Source organism: Gigantopelta aegis, chromosome 11, assembly GCF_016097555.1.
Source record: "Gigantopelta aegis isolate Gae_Host chromosome 11, Gae_host_genome, whole genome shotgun sequence".
Lineage (NCBI taxonomy): Eukaryota > Metazoa > Mollusca > Gastropoda > Neomphalida > Peltospiridae > Gigantopelta > Gigantopelta aegis.
The window spans coordinates 12720852-12738887 of record NC_054709.1 but is presented as its reverse complement, the minus strand read 5'-3'; the positions used below and the strand labels follow the sequence as shown (position 1 = coordinate 12738887).

Genomic DNA, 18036 nt, shown 5'->3' with positions numbered 1-18036 from the left:
ATTCTTGGTTTAGAGAGCCATCAAGGTATTACACTCCAATTAAAACAAAGGACCTAGAATTTGCAACTGGGTACAATCAACACCTGTCAACACCTGTGTACGGAGCTCTGTCGGGTTGAGTGTCCTAGTCCAAAGCAAGAGGCTTTTGTGCAATACAAACTGCTTAAAATAGCATCAAATATAATGAAATAATCTATAAATGTATTTATTGTTGACTGTTCAATGTAGTGTATCCAATAATTATAAAGGATTTTAAAATTAACAAAAGGTTTCCACCTTTTTTTTACCAAGTGGGAGTAAGCAGAACAGCTACATGTACTGTTATCTCAAGAGCCAGTAGAGGTCAAATTTCATCCAATCAGTGATGACGTTATTACTCTCTTTGTCTAAACATGTGCTAGCTCAGGCTGTCAAACGCTTCAACGATGCCATCTTTTATTAATTGTGAATACTCGTACTTTTTATACATATATGGGAATTAAAATTCATAACTTTTATTCCTTTTTTATATTATTTATTCTATTATGTAAAATATATACAATTTGTGGGGGTTTTCACTGATCATATGTGATTATTTTTTTATTTTTTTATGTTTTCATGTTTATTGTTTCGTGTTCATGATTCAAGATAAAACTATACAAATATCACTATGATTTTAAAAAAAACTATTTGGCAAATATCGTTTTTTCAAGTGGGACCGATTGACAATTTTATTTTCTCCCACCCCTGTATGGCACTATGGAACTGAATGCAACCACAGTTAACGCGGGGTATTTGGGACCTCCCTCAGAAAGAAAATGGGTTAAGTTTAGGGTTAGGGTTAAGAAAATCATACAGTAATGATGAGAGTAATTAATTTTGTCAAAATGTTAACTTAAAAAAAAAAAAAAGTGGGTATGGCGACATACCTGTTTTTACCCTCTGGCAGAAACCCTGTAGTAGTGAAAATTTCTGCTTATTTCTATCACTGCTAGAGCACATTTATTTATTAATCATTGGCGACTGGATGTCAAAGATTTGGTAATTCTGACACACGGACTTCAATTCAAGTTGTTAGGCCATCGGTCTACAGGCTGGTAGGTACTGGGTTCGGATCCCAGTCGAGGCATGGGATTTGGTAATTGTGACACACGGTCTTCAATTCAAGTTTGTTTTGTTCAGTGGCACATCACAACCTTTGATAAACCAGTCTTGGGTTACTGGTTGGAATGGGAAAACTCAACAGATCCATCAGTTGGGTTTGATCCTATAATCTAATTAAGTACTACCAACTAGATGCCACTTTACAGTCAATAAAGATAAGAAAAAAAGCTAAAATTTTCAAAAAATATGATTACGGTGCCTAAGTTGTGTGAAGTACAGAGAAGTAAACTTATAATGCATAACATTCAATTTGAAAACTCACCACCATCTTCCTTCGTCTTTGCTGCATATTAGTATGACAGAATATGTCAGTGAACACTATTTATGGGATGTACGGTATGTCACAAATATACATTAAAGGGACATTCCTGAGTTTGCTGCATTGTAAAATGTTTCCGACCAATAAAATAGTTCTACGATTAAACTTACATATTAAACATACTTTCTAGTTTAGAATATCGGTGTCTGTATATTCAATGTGTTTCTGGTCATCTTAATATGTGTAAGAAGCCCAAACTGGATTTCGTCTACAAATAATTTCGTACGTATGAAAAAAAAAGATTTTTTGAAATAAAATGAAATGTAACCCAGTACAAATATTAGAACAATCTGAAACATGTTTAATGTACAGCCACTAATATTTTATGCAGAAAAATATATTTGATATTTAATTAAAATTGTTAAAAAGTCTCTGTTAGTCGATAACATCTTAAACATTGCAACAAACTCAGGAATGTCCCTTTAATTTGTCCTATAACTTACTCTTAATATCCATGTTATAAACCCATTTGATATTTTTTTTGTATTAATCTAGGTCCATATTTTTTAAGCTAACTCAGCAGAGCCTCGACAAATACCAATTACATGTAACATAGACTCAGTTGATCTTATCCATATTGAAAAAACATTTGTGGCGAATCCTCTACATATCTGAACAAACTTAGCAGCATAGTGAAGCATAAACCACAACTAAATACAGTAAACATTTGTATAGTAACCATTATCTAGGTGAATAAAATTACAGCCGATTCGAACTCTAACTCAATTTAGATGAAAAGATAAGAGATTAACCTTCTGTATATCCTATTCTTACTGGTTCTATTTATATTAAAAGTTTATGTTATTTAATGACGCCTCTAAAACACATTGATTTATTAATCATTGGCTACTAGATGTCAAACGTTTGACAATTGCGACAGTGTCGTAGAGAAAACCTGTTACAAATTTTCATAGGCAGCAAGGGATCTTTTATATGCACAGCCTTTGATATACCAGTTGTAGGAATGGGGAAAAAAAAAACCTATTACAGAATGGGTCCACCAATGTGGTTCGATCCTTCGATGCATGAGCTTAAGGTGAGTGCTCTACCCTAGTTATAATAAGTTTCTGTAAACTCATTAAGGGGCAGGACGTAGCCCAGTGGTAAAGCTCTCGCCTCATGCGCGGTTGGTCTGGGATCGATCCTCATCAGTGGCCCCATTTCTCATTCCAGTCAGTGCACTATAGATGGTATATCAATGGCTGTGGTATGTGCTGCCCTGTTTGTGGGATGGAGCATATATAAAAGATCCCTTGCTACTTTGTACTAATGGAAATTTGGGTTTCCTCTCTGGGATGGTGCATATATCCCTTGCTACTAATGAAAAAATGTAGCAGGTTTCTTCTTTAAGACTATATGTCACAATTACCAAATGTATGACATCCAATAGTCGATGATTAATAAATCAATATGCTCTATTGATGTCATTAAACAAAATAAAATTTAACTTTAAAACCATTAAATGATTAATACAAACTTTAAAATTCGTAAAAACTTGGAGTGTTTTCTCTTTTAAGAATACTTCACATGACCTCAAACAAAGGCATATTTCCTTAGGGACATTAGACTGATCCGAACGTCACAACATCCAATGGGATGTCTTAAAAATTCGCTGTTAGGATGTTTGGACCAGTCTAATATCCCTAGGGGGATATGCTTTTGTTTGAGGTCAGGTGAAGTAGAAAAGAAATGTCTAGGCCTGAATCATACTCTGACTGACAAAATACTAATAATGATACCTTCTCATCAGCAAATCTGGACTGTAAACTGACGGCAGAACTCAGAACAGACCGGGTATCAGACGACTGCAAGTTTGAGCTTTGAGCTACCTGTATGAACAAGGGAAAAAAAGGATTTAATACATTTAATTTACATCAGCATTTCACTGATGTGTGTCTTAAGGTATTATATACAATGTAGTTCAAATGTATGACATTTTAGTTTGATTTTCAAAAAATTATTTTTTAAAAAGCCAGGGCCCATATTTTCGAAGCCATCTTAGCGCTACGAAATCGTAAAACCGTCGTAGGTTGTGACGTCACTACAACACATGCCATAGTGACGTCATAACTTACGATGATTTTACGATTTCGTAGGCTAAGATAGCTTCGAAAATATGGGCCCTGAATTATAATAATTACTTGAAAATTTCACAATTAAAGTAGAGCTAGCTTTCTTCGCTTCTGATCATAAATCAAAATTGAAAGATTGTATCGACAGGCAAATGTATCTCAATTTCAATAACAGTACTTTGAATTGTATATTAAGGTATTAAAGTGCCAACAATTGAAAAAATATGTGAGCACATAATAAGATATTGCTTTCTTCATACCGGCGCGGGACGTAGCCCAGTGGTAAAGCGTTCGCTTGGTGCGCGGTCGGTCTGCATATAAAAGATCCCTTGCTGCTAATCGGAAAAGAGTAGCCCATGAAGTGGCGACAGCGGGTTTCCTCTCTCGATATCTGTGTGGTCCTTAACCATATGTCTGATGTCATATAACCATAAATAAAATGTGTCGAGTGCGTCGTTAAATAAAACATTTCTTTCTTTTCTTTCTTCATAACCATTTAATAGGTTTTATTATCCAAATGTAATATGCATCAAGGGAACCCATCGGAAACTGTTTTTTAAAAATAATTATATATATATGTATCTGTGTATGTGTATATGTATGTACTCTTCAAAAAACAGTAGGGGAACTCTAATAAGAATTTACAATCGCCAAAATTGTAAGGTATATTAGCTGTGGGGAATGGTTATATGATAATAGTGAATTAATTGGGCAAACATTACAGCCGGTAGTTCAATAGTAGTTTAATTACAGTAGGTTTTATGACCATCAAAGATCTTGAAGGATGATTGGGGTCATAAGTGAAATAAGATATTGCTTTCTTCATAACCATTTAATAGGTTTTATTATCCAAATGTAATATACATGTATACTGTGAAAAACAGGCCATAGGATTTCATATTTCATGGGACACGTTTTACCGACACAGTACCGGAAATGGCCGTTTCCGTGAAATCCGAGGGCGTGGAAAACGAAATATGGGAAGACTCGGTATTGTAGACCAAATTTCAGTCACTATTGGCATTATGATGTCTGTTTAAAGGACAAAGATGTACTAATTATGCACTGAATGTCAGTAATGTGAGATTTAATGTCAGCAACTCATTTAAATTCTCGACATAATTGATGAGTATTTTGGTTGCACTCACTCTAACTATCCTGTTGGTGTGATCTTAGTTCTTTCCATCAATATATTTAGATAGATCAATCCACTGTCTAGTTTAAAGTTTGTTCTGCTTAACGACAACCACTAGAGCACATTGATTTAAAAATCATCGGCTATTGGGTGTCAAACATTTGGTAATTTTGATGTCTAGTCTTAGAGAGGTAACCCGCTACATTTTTTCTATTAGTAGCAAGGGATCTACCAGTCGTGGTGCACTGGCTGGAACGAGAAATAGCTCAATGGGCCCACCGACGGGGATTGATCCTATACCGACCACATATCAGTCGAGTGCTTTACCACTGGGCTATGTTCCACGCCTCTGTCTGGTTTAATAGCTATAGCTATACATACTAAAGACAGAAAGAAGAAAATGTACAGTGTGAAATACTATACTTGTTGTTGAAGTTCATAGTACTTCTTCTGTGACTGCTTAACTCTTGTCTTCTCACTCTCCAGTTCCGCCGTCAACTCTCGGACTTTCTTAGAGAGTTCGATTATCTTAGTAGCTGCCGTCTCATTAGTAACATGCATGCCTGTGAATCATAAAAGTATTAAGCTAGGATTCAAATAGAATGACTCACTTCCATATCAAAGAAGGAAGGAAGGAAATGTTTTATTTAACGACACACTCAACACGTTTTATTTACGGTAACGGTATATGGCGTCAGACATATGGTTACGGACCACAGAGATACATAATGTATATAGAGAGAGGAAACCTACTGTCACCACTTCATGGGCTAAGCAAGGGATCTTTTATATGCACCATCCCACAGACAGGATAGTACACCAGAGAGAGAGAGAGGGAGAGGGAGAGGGAGAGGGAGAGGGAGAGGGAGAGGGAGAGGGAGGGAGGGAGAGAGAGAGAGAGAGAGAGAGAGAGAGAGAGAGAGAGAGAGAGAGAGAGAGAGAGAGAGAGAGAGAGAGAGAGAGAGAGAGAGAGAGAGAGAGAGAGAGAGAGAGACAGGGTTTACTAAACAACACACTAAACAGATTTTACCTATGGTTATATGCCATCAAACATATAGTTAATATGTTTAAGTACCACACAGATAATGAGAGGGGAACCCGCTGCCACTACTCCATTGGCTTACTCATGTCAAAAGGATCTTTCATATACATCATCTCACAGACAGAACAGCACATACTATGGTCTTTGTTACACCAGTTGTGGAACATTTTCAATGTGTCCAGGATCTAGCTCAGTTAGTAGGCAGAACTCGACTGGTCTTTTTCACTAGACGGGTGAGTACAACACTGATCTGATGCATTGAGAGTTGGGTGGTATACTGTATATACCTTTTGGTATCGGTATCATGTCAATACTGATTTACCGTCCTGAGCAAATCTCTAAATATTATATATTACCAACATTTTCGGTTATGAAAAATGTTTCCCACCATTTAGTTATTAAAAGCACTAACAATATATCTGATGAACGTAAAATGGCTGAAAAGAAGATTGAATGGATATAATTCTTCCTCAGAATCAACAGAAAAACGTGTACATGTATGCACTTTGTGTCAACAGAAAAAAGAAAGAAATGTTTTATTTAACGATGCACTCAACACATTTTATTTACGGTTATATGGCGTCAGATATTGAGAGAGGAAACCCGCTGTCGCCACTACATGGGCTACTCTTTCCGATTAGCAGTAAGGGATCTTTTATTTGCGCTTCCCACAGGCAGGATAGCACAAACCATGGCCTTTGTTGAACCAGTTATGGATCACTGGTCGGTGCAAGTGGTTTACACCTACCCATGTATTGAGCCTTGCGGAGCACTCACTCAGGGTTTGGAGTTGGTATCTGGATTAAAAATCCCATGCCTCGACTGGGATCCGAACCCAGTACCTACCAGCATGTAGACCGATGGCCTAACCACGACGCCGGTCTTTGTGTCAACAGAAAATATGAAATTAGCAAGTGAGCCGTAAGTCGGACATGCCCCCCTCCCCCCCCCCCGTCCTCCTAAATTTTTTGATAGTTATAAATTTTATTATATTAATTTTCATTATTTTACTATCCCCCTACAAACCTCCGCCAAAGTTCCCTTGGCATACCACCTCTTGTCACTGCCCCCCCCCCCCCCCCCCCCCCCCCCCGACATGGATTTTCTGGATCCGCCACTGAATACCAAGGTAAATCACCCCCAAAATACAGATATGATGAACCTTAAATTAAATTGCAATACCACTCAGCTCTAGAGATATTAATTTGTGTCATATGACTAAATCCCCATGGTGGACCCACTGGGTTTTTCCATCCCAACTACAGTTCCATGGCTGGTATATCAAATACCTTGGTATGTGCTGTCCTGTCTGTGGGTGAAGTTTACATGATATAAATTTGTAAAATGTAGAAAAAGGCCACAATGAAGCCTTTTGGCCAATCCCAACATGGTCAAAATATATTGTTTGAAATGAAAAGCATTCATGCCCTATAACCAGGGCTTGTAGAATTTTGTTTTAATCCACTAGCCACGGGATCAGTGATTTTTAAAATTTACTAGCCACAATTAAAAATTCACTAGCCCTACTTTAAGTTAATACAATTTTACTAAATAATAGTAATAATCAGATATGTCACCTAACTCTAACATCGTGGGGTTGGAAGGATATTCATATTTACAAAATAGACTTAACTGCAATTTTTTGTTTTCACTAGCCGTCTGGCATGGCAAGAGTAGTTATTTACTAGCCCAACATAACATGGGCCCAACATCAAATATCACTAGCCCAACATCAAATATCACTAGCCCAACATCAAATATCACTAGCCATGGGAGTGGGGCTACCATAATCTAGAAGCCCTGCCTGTAACAGTCAGTGTTATTTATATATGTAACAAAGAAGAATTCCACGGATTTAAATGTCTCACCTACCATTTTGATACACTGTGATAAACATCCATAGGTGCAACTATAAACCGAGTTTGATGTCGTCACCGTTACTGTTATACCTATATCTCACCTTTTAATCAGGCAACACAAAAAGAAAAAGTGTAAAACTGAACAAAATGTGGCAAATCACCTCCTAATGCAGACTTCTCTTCTTCTCTTTTCCGCTTCATGTTTCTTATTTCAAAATCTCTTTCACTTAAAAGTTTGTATAATCGACCATTTTCATCTTTTGTTTCCTAAAAGAAACAAACCATATGTCATTAAAGGGACATGCCTGAGTTTGATGCAATTTTTAAGATGTTATCGACAAACAGATACTTTTTAACGATTGTAATTACATATGAAATATATTTTTCTGCATAAAATATCAGTGGCTATATGTTAAACGTGTTTCTGATTGTTCTAATATATATGTGTTAGGTTAAATCTAAAATATTGTTTTCGTATATGTACAAAATTATTTGAAGACAACATCCAGTTTGGGCTTCTTAGAAATATTAAGACGACCAGAAACACAATGAATATACAGACACTGATATTCTAAACAAGAAAATATATTTAATATGTAAGTTTAATCGTAGAAATATTTTATTAGTCGGAAACATCTTACAATGCAGCAAACTAGTAATGTCCCTTTAAAATATTAATAACTAACAATAATTTAAAGAAACAATGACTTTAACAGGCATTCTTAGAGTACTGCTAAAACAACACATGTCCCCCAACTGGGCAGATCAAATTTTCGTGTTGCATAAATTCAAAGTTCAAAAGCTACATGTGTATATACAAAATGTCATCTCAATATCTTCAGGCAATGCCAAACACAAGTCCACAAATCAAATTTTCATATCGCCTATGTTCAAGGGCCATAACTCTATGAAAAATGGGTAAATTGGTGAATATTTCCTTGAAAATTATTCAAAAGTGGTTAATTTAAAGAACATTTATTAGCCAAAGACTATATATGTTGTTGCCACTTGGAATGAAAATTAGCAATTGGCTAATGTAGCAACAGACAGGATGAATGAATGAATGAATGAATGAATGAATGAAGATGAGATGAATGAATGAATGAATGAATGAATGAATGAATGAATGAATGAATGAATGAATGAATGAATGAATGAATGAATGCATTAATTAGTGTTTATCTACACCCCAAAATTAAAATTCATATCGGCTGTTGGGTGTCAAATAAAGGTAGGTATATGAACAGACAGGGTGAGTCTGTACATGATTCACTGTTCACATGGTCTTACCTCTTACAGTTAAGAACTTTGGCCGACTTACATGTAGTATATATAGATGTTTTGGTTGGGTTTTGTTTATATCCAAAAAAATTACACAACACTGTAAGGTAGTCTGAACTACATATAATGGCTTACCCTGATTAAAATTACGTAACACTGTAAGGTAGTCTGAACTAAATCTAACGGCTTACCCTGATTTAAATTACGTAACACTGTAAGGTAGTCTGAACTACATCTAATGGCTTACCCTGATTTAAATTACATAACACTGTAAGGTACACAGTCTGAACTACATCTAATGCCTTACCCTGATTTAAATTACGTAACACTGTAAGGCAGTCTGAACTACATCTAATGGCTTACCCTGATTTAAATTACGAAACACTGTAAGGTACGCAGTCTGAACTACATCTAATGGCTTACCCTGATTTAAATCATGTAACACTGTAAGGCAGTCTGAACTACATCTAGTAGCTTACCCTGATTTAAATTACGTAACACTGTAAGGCAGTCTGAACTACATCTAATAGCTTACCCTGATTTAAATTACGTAACACTGTAAGGTACGCAGTCTGAACTACATCTAATGGCTTACCCTGATTTAAATTACGTAACACTGTAAGGTACGCAGTCTGAACTACATCTAATGACTTACCCTGATTTAAATTACGTAACACTGTAAGGTAGTCTGAACTACATCTAATAGCTTACCCTGATTTAAATTACGTAACACTGTAAGGTATGCAGTCTGAACTAAATCTAATGACCATGATTTAAATTACCCTGATTTAAATTACGTAACACTGTAAGGCAGTCTGAACTACATCTAATGACTTACCCTGATTTAAATTACGTAACACTGTAAGGTATGCAGTCTGAACTACATCTAATGACTTACCCTGATTTAAATTACGTAACACTGTAAGGCAGTCTGAACTACATCTAATGCCTTACCCTGATTTAAATCACATAACACTGTAAGGCAGTCTGAACTACATCTAGTAGCTTACCCTGATTTAAATTACCTAACACTGTAAGGCAGTCTGAACTACATCTAATGGCTTACCCTGATTTAAATTACGTAACACTGTAAGGTACGCAGTCTGAACTACATCTAATGACTTACCCTGATTTAAATTACGTAACACTGTAAGGTAGTCTGAACTACATCTAATAGCTTACCCTGATTTAAATTACGTAACACTGTAAGGCAGTCTGAACTACATCTAATGACTTACCCTGATTTAAATTACGTAACACTGTAAGGCAGTCTGAACTACATCTAATGACTTACCCTGATTTAAATTACGTAACACTGTAAGGTATGCAGTCTGAACTACATCTAATGACTTACCCTGATTTAAACTACGTAACACTGTAAGGCAGTCTGAACTACATCTAATGACTTACCCTGATTTAAATCACATAACACTGTAAGGCAGTCTGAACTACATCTAGTAGCTTACCCTGATTTAAATTACCTAACACTGTAAGGCAGTCTGAACTACATCTAATAGCTTACCCTGATTTAAATTACGTAACACTGTAAGGTACGCAGTCTGAACTACATCTAATGACTTACCCTGATTTAAATTACATAACACTGTAAGGCAGTCTGAACTACATCTAATAACTTACCCTGATTTAAATTATGTAACACTGTAAGGTATGCAGTCTGAACTACATCTAATGACTTACCCTGATTTAAATTATGTAACACTGTAAGGCAGTCTGAACTACATCTAATGATGTACCCTGATTTAAATTATGTAACACTGTAAGGCAGTCTGAACTACATCTAATAGCTTACCCTGATTTAAATTACGTAACACAGTAAGGCAGTCTGAACTACATCTAACGGCTTACCCTGATTTGATCGTTGAGATGATCCACCAGTTCTTGTGACAAATAGCTGCTGGATGTGTCAGCGAGCTGGAAGTTATGTCAAATACAAAATAAATGTACAATTCAGTTTTATTTTTTGGCAATAACATTAGAATGAAACATGGATCGACTGTATTTAGATACTTTGTTGTATTACTCGTCTACCCGGGAACATTTTATTCAGTATCGCATTGCGATTTACTACGCAGGTTTCAGAGATTGCTACACAATTTTAAAACAGTAAACAGTACTGTAACAGCAGTTGCTAGTCAATTTTAAATTATCGCTTTTCAAGATTTTGAAAACAAAATGTTACGTCTACATGTATGTATTATGAAACCCTTCTAAACAGGACACCTGTGGGACCAAGAAAAAAGTCAAGTTTTATAAGGGGTACCTGGTTTAGAGAGGTTATGTTTCATCTTTGCATTGCTCAGGACTACGAAACCTATTTTTTTCTGACAAATTTAGGACATCATTTAAATGGTCATGACAGGTTACACATATGAAATGGGTTACTTGAAACTGGTTTTTGCTAAATCCAGTACATGGTTTATGCCAATTTTAAATCTTTGAGGGCTGAGAGTTACCAAATGTCTCATTATCTACTACAATGATTAAGTAATCGATGTGTCCTAGAAGGGTCGTTACAAACAAAAAAAAGTTTTATTTAACAACACCACTAGAGCACATTGATTTATTAATCATTGGCTATTGGATGTCAAACATTTGGTAATTTTGACACAAGAGAGGAAACCCTGCTACTTTTTTCAGTTAGTAGCAAAGGATCTTTTATATAAACCATTCCACAGACAGGATAACACATACCACAGCCTTTGATATACCAGTCATGGTACACTGGCAGGAAAGTGAATAGCCGAATGGGCCCACCAAGATTAAACATTTTGGGCAGTATACCAGTTGGATACTAACATTTCAAACTCTGGTATCCCACCTGAGAATTTAGTATCCCACTTAAATGAAATTCATAAATAACATCGTAACAAACTTGAACGACACTGTTACTTAACTTCACCAGTAAATGACGACTTTTACTGTTTCAGTGAAAAATAAAAACTCAGGATTAAAAAAACCAACAACAACATTATGTGGCGTCCCGGTGAGATACTGGGTTATTGAAGTCTGCTATCCAAAATTAAATTCTGGTATCCCTGGGATATCGGGATACTGTTAATCTCGAACACTGATATCAATCCCAGACTGACTGCACATCAGGCAATCGCTTTACCACTGGGCAGATCAGGTCAGGTCAGGTCAGGTCATAGGGCTTAACGTGCATATTCAGAGCGAGTTGTTGCAGTGCACACCAGTCATGGGTGCAGGTGTCGGCACCTATGTCCAAGACAGGAAAGGGTTTGGGGTGGGTGGGAGGAGGGACCGCCCGCACTTGCAAATGCAAGAGAGTACCACTAACCCGACCAGGGTCGGTAGTGGGCATGGAAATTTGCGATGCTATTGAATTTTAAATGTCCCGTAGAATTAAGTCGAAAATATAAAGATTGTGCAGTTTTCGTGAGGTAATTTGGGCGAATAATTTAGAATGGTTCATGAATATGGAGCTATTGAGTAATTTTGGCGCATAAATTGGAATGGTTCATGAATGGAGCTATTGAGTAATTTTGGCGCATAATTTGGAATGGTTCATGAATGGAGCTATATTGAGTAATTTTGGCGCATAATTTGGAATGGTTCATGTATGGAGCTATTGAGTAATTTTGGCGCATAATTTGGAATGGTTCATGATGCATAATTTGGAATGGTTCATCGAAAGACAAATTGAGCTATTGAGTAATTTTTATATGCTACGTCTCACTCCTACTGTACCTTCAAATTGAGTCCATCGTCGACACCGAATGCTCCAGATGCGTTAGTCGTGGTCTCTTTCTCCTTCTCATCTTTCTTCTGTTTACGTCTTTCCAACTTTTTCTGCTGCTGCTCCTGCAACACCTCAAACTGCTGCTTTAAGCTGGCTGACTCCATACTCGCATGTTGAGAAATATCTAGAGAAACCAAGGAGAAAAAGTTAAACGTTTGTTTTCTTTGACGACACCACTAGAGCACACTGATATATTAATCATCGGCTATTGGATGTCAAACATTTGGTAATTCTGACATATAATCTTAGAGAGGAAACCACTATATTTTTTCATTAGTACCACGGGATATTTTATATGCACCATTCCACAGACATGATAGCACATTTAAACAGCCTTTGATATATATACAAGTCGTGGGGCTTTGGCTGAAAATACAAATTGCCCAATTAGCCCACCAATGGGGATCGATCCTACGCGGACCTTGTATTAGGCGAGCACATTACCACTTGGATATGTCCCACCCCATCAAGGAGAGAAATAAAATCACAATCTTTGTTTTTTTTATTGAATTATCCTCCAAGGAACATTTTGTTTAGTAATAGTATTAGTACTGTCTTGTAATTTGTTCCGCAAGTTTCAGATATATCGATACACTATTATCAATGATTGAAATATATGTGTACCAGGATTTTTTTTCAGTATCCCACCAGAACCATTTAAGCAGTAATAAACATACATGTAAATATTTTAGGATCTTGTTCGAATCTCACGCTCCTGACCCAAAATCTTGGATTTGTGTACAGTAGCAAATCAAATTTCAAATTAATTGTCACTAATGAAAATTTTAAAAGCCAGGGCTCAAAATCAATGTCAGCCAATGACAGCAATTGTCATAGCTGCGATAGATTTGTTTAATCTCAAGACAACACACTGCCATGGCAGGGTTTCTGCCAGAGGGTAAAACAGGTATGGCACCATACCCAAATATTTTAGTAGATTTTTTTTTTTTTAAGTTAACTTTTTGATAAAATTAATTACTCTTATCATTAATGTATGATTTTCTTAACCCTAACCCTAAACTTAACCTATTTTCTTTCTGGGCTAGGCCCCCCGTACCCCCTGATGACTGTGGTTGCATTCAATTCCATAGCGCCATACCCAAAAATGTCTTTCTGGCAGAAAGACTGCATGGTGCTGATTAAAAGAAGATGGCACTAGACTATTGAGACATATACTGATTTGGCTTTTCAAACACTGCACACCCTTCCTGGAAAAAAATCCACCTGTGCTGGATGAAGAGATTATACTAAGAATCATGGCACCCTCGGAAGTACATGCTATCTGACAATTCAAGAATCAAACTGTCCAGTTGACAGCAGATGCTGCGAATGAGTTAATTGGAGAGTTACATGTATCCTGGAGTAATCAATAATCACGCAACTAAGAACAAACAGTAAAGTAAACGTGTAACCAAAAAGAAATAAAACAAATATTATTTATTTAAATAGTTAGTCCTTTGGTGTATACAACACACTATTTGTTATTAATATTTACTGTCGAATTCATTTGCCAAAGCAAGTTTTTAAATGGAACCCACTTTTGGCATACTATGTAAAACATAACAAAAAGTCGCACATACTATTCTATTTACATGTTTGGCAATTTCCTTCTCTGGACCCTTATAAGTTATCCTGGCATCATATGTTTTCGATACAATAAGCAAACAATTAAAATATAATAAAAACAATACTGCGTATACACAATACTACTTTACTTTTCTCAAGTCACATTAGTTTATTGTGAAAAACAGTGATAATTTCCTATGAACGCCAAATTTTCCTCCCAAAACACTAGCTGCTAAGTCGTACAGGTGCGTCCGCTATATTTTTACAAATGTCATGTTTTCGATAGTTTCATTGGCTGTCTATTTTTTACCTTGTTATGGCAGTGAAGGGTCTATATATACTCCGTGCAATAATTTACATCAAAATCTTCATTTGAAAATAAAATCATAAAATGTTTGTAGCTTGTAAAAAATATCGAATAATCTTCAGACCAATAGACAGTGTTCACTTAAAACATATTTACATTATGTTTTCGTCATAGGCTAATGTCTAATCCTCTTATTATACATATCAACGACACCAAAATTCAGACTGTCACCTTTTAAAAGTACTCTGACGGAGATACAGAACTATAGTTTTTTTTAAAAATCTAATTCCACCAAACCACCTTTATTTGTAGTAAATGTAAATGCACATGTAAACATACCCCCACCAGAAATTACCAAAAAGAACTTTGCTGTGAATGACATAAGAGGTAACCCAACCAGCCTTCCATAAATTTTATTGTTCAGTGTAATGATCACGTGGTATATCGTCCTAACTTTGGCAGGTCAGATGTCAGTGTTGCAGACGATAACTTTGCAGGGATTTGTGATACCTGGATTTCATTAGTACCAAAATATTGCATTACGAAAAACTGATAACATGCACACTATTTATGGTATTATAATTAAAAGATAAAGTTGGCAGCTTGACTTGAAGCATTTTTAATATTGTGAGGAAAAAAGACACTTCGTTGTTTATGTTCAGGCTGATAGTGACGTAATATCTCGCGATACATCATACATGCAGTTACAAAGTATTGAAAACATATGTTGATCGAAATTGTATGATCATGATTGTACGATATATTTGTAGCCCGAGTACTCTGACTGTAAGAGAGCTAGACGGACATTTGGACATAAATACGCTCATTACAGTCAGAGACCAACCTATGTATTTTTTTGGCAATTCCTGACAACCAAAAAGTTGGCAAAGATTCCCGCTCTAATACCACACCAATCCTATGTTTGACGTCAAATACCTTTACATCGATCATTTTCGAGTTAAATGATAAAAAAAATCCACATATTAATCACTAATACACATACTACAGAAAGAAATCCGACAGCACCCACATTCAGCTACACTTCGGCAAACTCCGGACAGCAGAATTCTAAGTTCGCCGACCTATATCGTGATGTTGCATCACATGATCACCCACTCAGCCATTCCGTCTACTAGGCGGAATAGGTCGCCAAGCTTTGTAATTATGGCAACGGAGTGTCACGAAGCGTAGCTGAATGTGGGTGCTGTCGGATTTATTTCTGTAGTATGTGTATTAGTGATTAATATGTGGGGGTTTTTTTATCAGTTAACTTGAAAATGATCGATGTAAAGGTATTTGACGTCAAACATAGGATTGTTGTGGCATTAGAGCGGGAATCTTTGCCAACTTTTTGGTTGTCAGGAATTGCCAAAAAAATACATAGGTTGGTCTCTGACTGTAATGAGAACATATTTATGTCCAAATGTCCGTCTAGCTCTCTTACAGTCAGAGTACTCGGGCTAGATATATTTGGTATTAGAGAAAACTGACTTTTCACTGATGTAAAAACAAATGATGTAAATTACTTATCAAAATGAGTTTAGACATATTCTGTTATCAGACCAGGAAGTTTGGTTTGCGCGTGTTCGCGAGTTTTAGAATAAAAATGTGACGTGCGCGACTAGTTTGATCTGCGCGACTATTCAAGTCTATTGGCAGTATTGAATTGATTACTCTACGATAACTTTGAAATTGTATCGATATTAATTTAAAACTTTTATTTTTATTAATCGCTAATCTCTTGCATTTCAAATATTTAATAAAACATCCTTCATACATACAATCGTCCTCAGATTTATGATGCACAGACCAATAAAATCCGCTATTCAAAAATTTCGCATAGAAACAATGTCAACTTCCTCTAAAATATGTTGACTGGTTCAGTGTCGGTTTACTTCGTTCTTTTCTAACAGCATCGGTCTAATGGTTCTGCTGGACCAAATCAATTCCCACTATCAATAATGTTAGCATTTTTTAATAAAACATTATATAAAAGTAGAGATGCAAAGATACGGTGAAAACCATATTTCAATAAAATACGATATAGAAAACAATATAGTTTATATTATTTAATATTTATGTTCATGTTTCAAATGAAAACAGAAGGAATAAATATTTTCATGAACTTTGTTTATTAGTTATGTTTGACATGCTTTTAAAAATCATTTAGTCCGTAGGCCTATTTTGTCTTCAGAAAAATGAACATGTCTGCTAGTACTACTTCTGGATTCAGTGCCTGCACTATGCTGTTACTATATCCCGGATATATTATACTGAATATATAGTAAATTTCTCACACACACACGCGCGCGCGTACACACACACACACACACACACACACACACACACACACACACACACACACACGTGCCGTCAAGTGGTATTTTATGAAAAAATAGGGTGAAAATAGAGGTCTAGCAGACAAAAAAAGTAAGGGAAAAGTATATATGAATGTTTACCAAAAAAGTAAGGATTTTTCTAATAAACTTAATTACCACTTGTCTTCTTATTCCAATGTTATATACCCACTGCTAGAATCTTCTGACTTGAGACTAGGGTCTGCACGAGTTCAAAATATTATATATAGGGTAAAACTCGACCCGGACTCGAGTACCCGACACTTACACTAGATGATGATGAGACTAAAGAATAAAGTGAAATAGTATTATGCATCTTAATTCCAGCGCTGAAGATGGATGCCAAATCATGCCATTGTATTGCATTTAGAAACCGGTTGATATGTTCAGTTTTGTGAAGGACGGACGGCCAGTTTAAAAAGAGAAACTAGCGCCTGATCATATAATTATTGTGTAACTTACATCGTTGATTATTTACTGCTGAAATTATTGTCCTACATTGTCCGTTGTATTATAGTTGATTATTATATTCCCCCTTGTACGGGTACCCGAGTCCTTTGAACGGACTCGAGTTTTGCTAGATTCAGCCCATGCCCGAGTACTCGAGTAGGCCTACTCATGGAGACCCTACTAGGGCCTTGCCTTGCTGAGTTAAGTAAAATGGTCAGAAAGATACATAAAACGAAATGTTTAATTAATTTACGTCCCTCACACACCTCACTCTTCCCCGGTCAAAACAATATTTTATGTTCCATTATACTTAATTACCTGTAGGTGTTAATATAAAATATATTGTTTTCTTTCTTTCTATTAAAATACTTCAGGCGGGGAACGACCCAATTTTTTAGGAAACAAACGACTCAGGTAAACTGTTAACAAGGATGTAGCCTACCCTGCACAGTGACTGCCACTGGTTTGAATCTCAAGTGATTTTTTGTATAAGAAGGAAGGAGATGTTTTATTTAACGACGCACTCAACACATTTTATTTACGATTATATGGCGTCGGACGTTAAGGACCACAAAAATACTAAGGGAAAAACCCCGCTGTCACCGCTTCATGGCTTACTCTTTTCGATTAGCAGCAAGGGATCTTTTATATGCACTTTCCAATAGACAGGATAGCACATACCACGGCCTTTGATGTACCAGTCGCGGTGCACTGGCTGGAGCAA

At 36.2% G+C, this 18036-nt stretch overlaps 1 protein-coding gene across 1 annotated transcript in view; it reads right to left on the bottom strand.

The window, feature by feature from the left end:
- The window catches only part of LOC121385542 (coiled-coil domain-containing protein 13-like), a 46051-nt gene extending 29645 nt beyond the window's left edge, over positions 1-16406 (bottom strand). Inside the window, 6 exon segments of the mRNA XM_041516252.1 lie at positions 3202-3291; positions 5093-5232; positions 7732-7837; positions 10718-10783; positions 12581-12756; positions 16287-16406. Coding sequence (XP_041372186.1) covers positions 3202-3291; positions 5093-5232; positions 7732-7837; positions 10718-10783; positions 12581-12736 — 558 coding nt within the window. The 5' untranslated portion in view covers positions 12737-12756; positions 16287-16406.
- Between the last annotated feature and the right edge of the window lie 1630 nt (positions 16407-18036).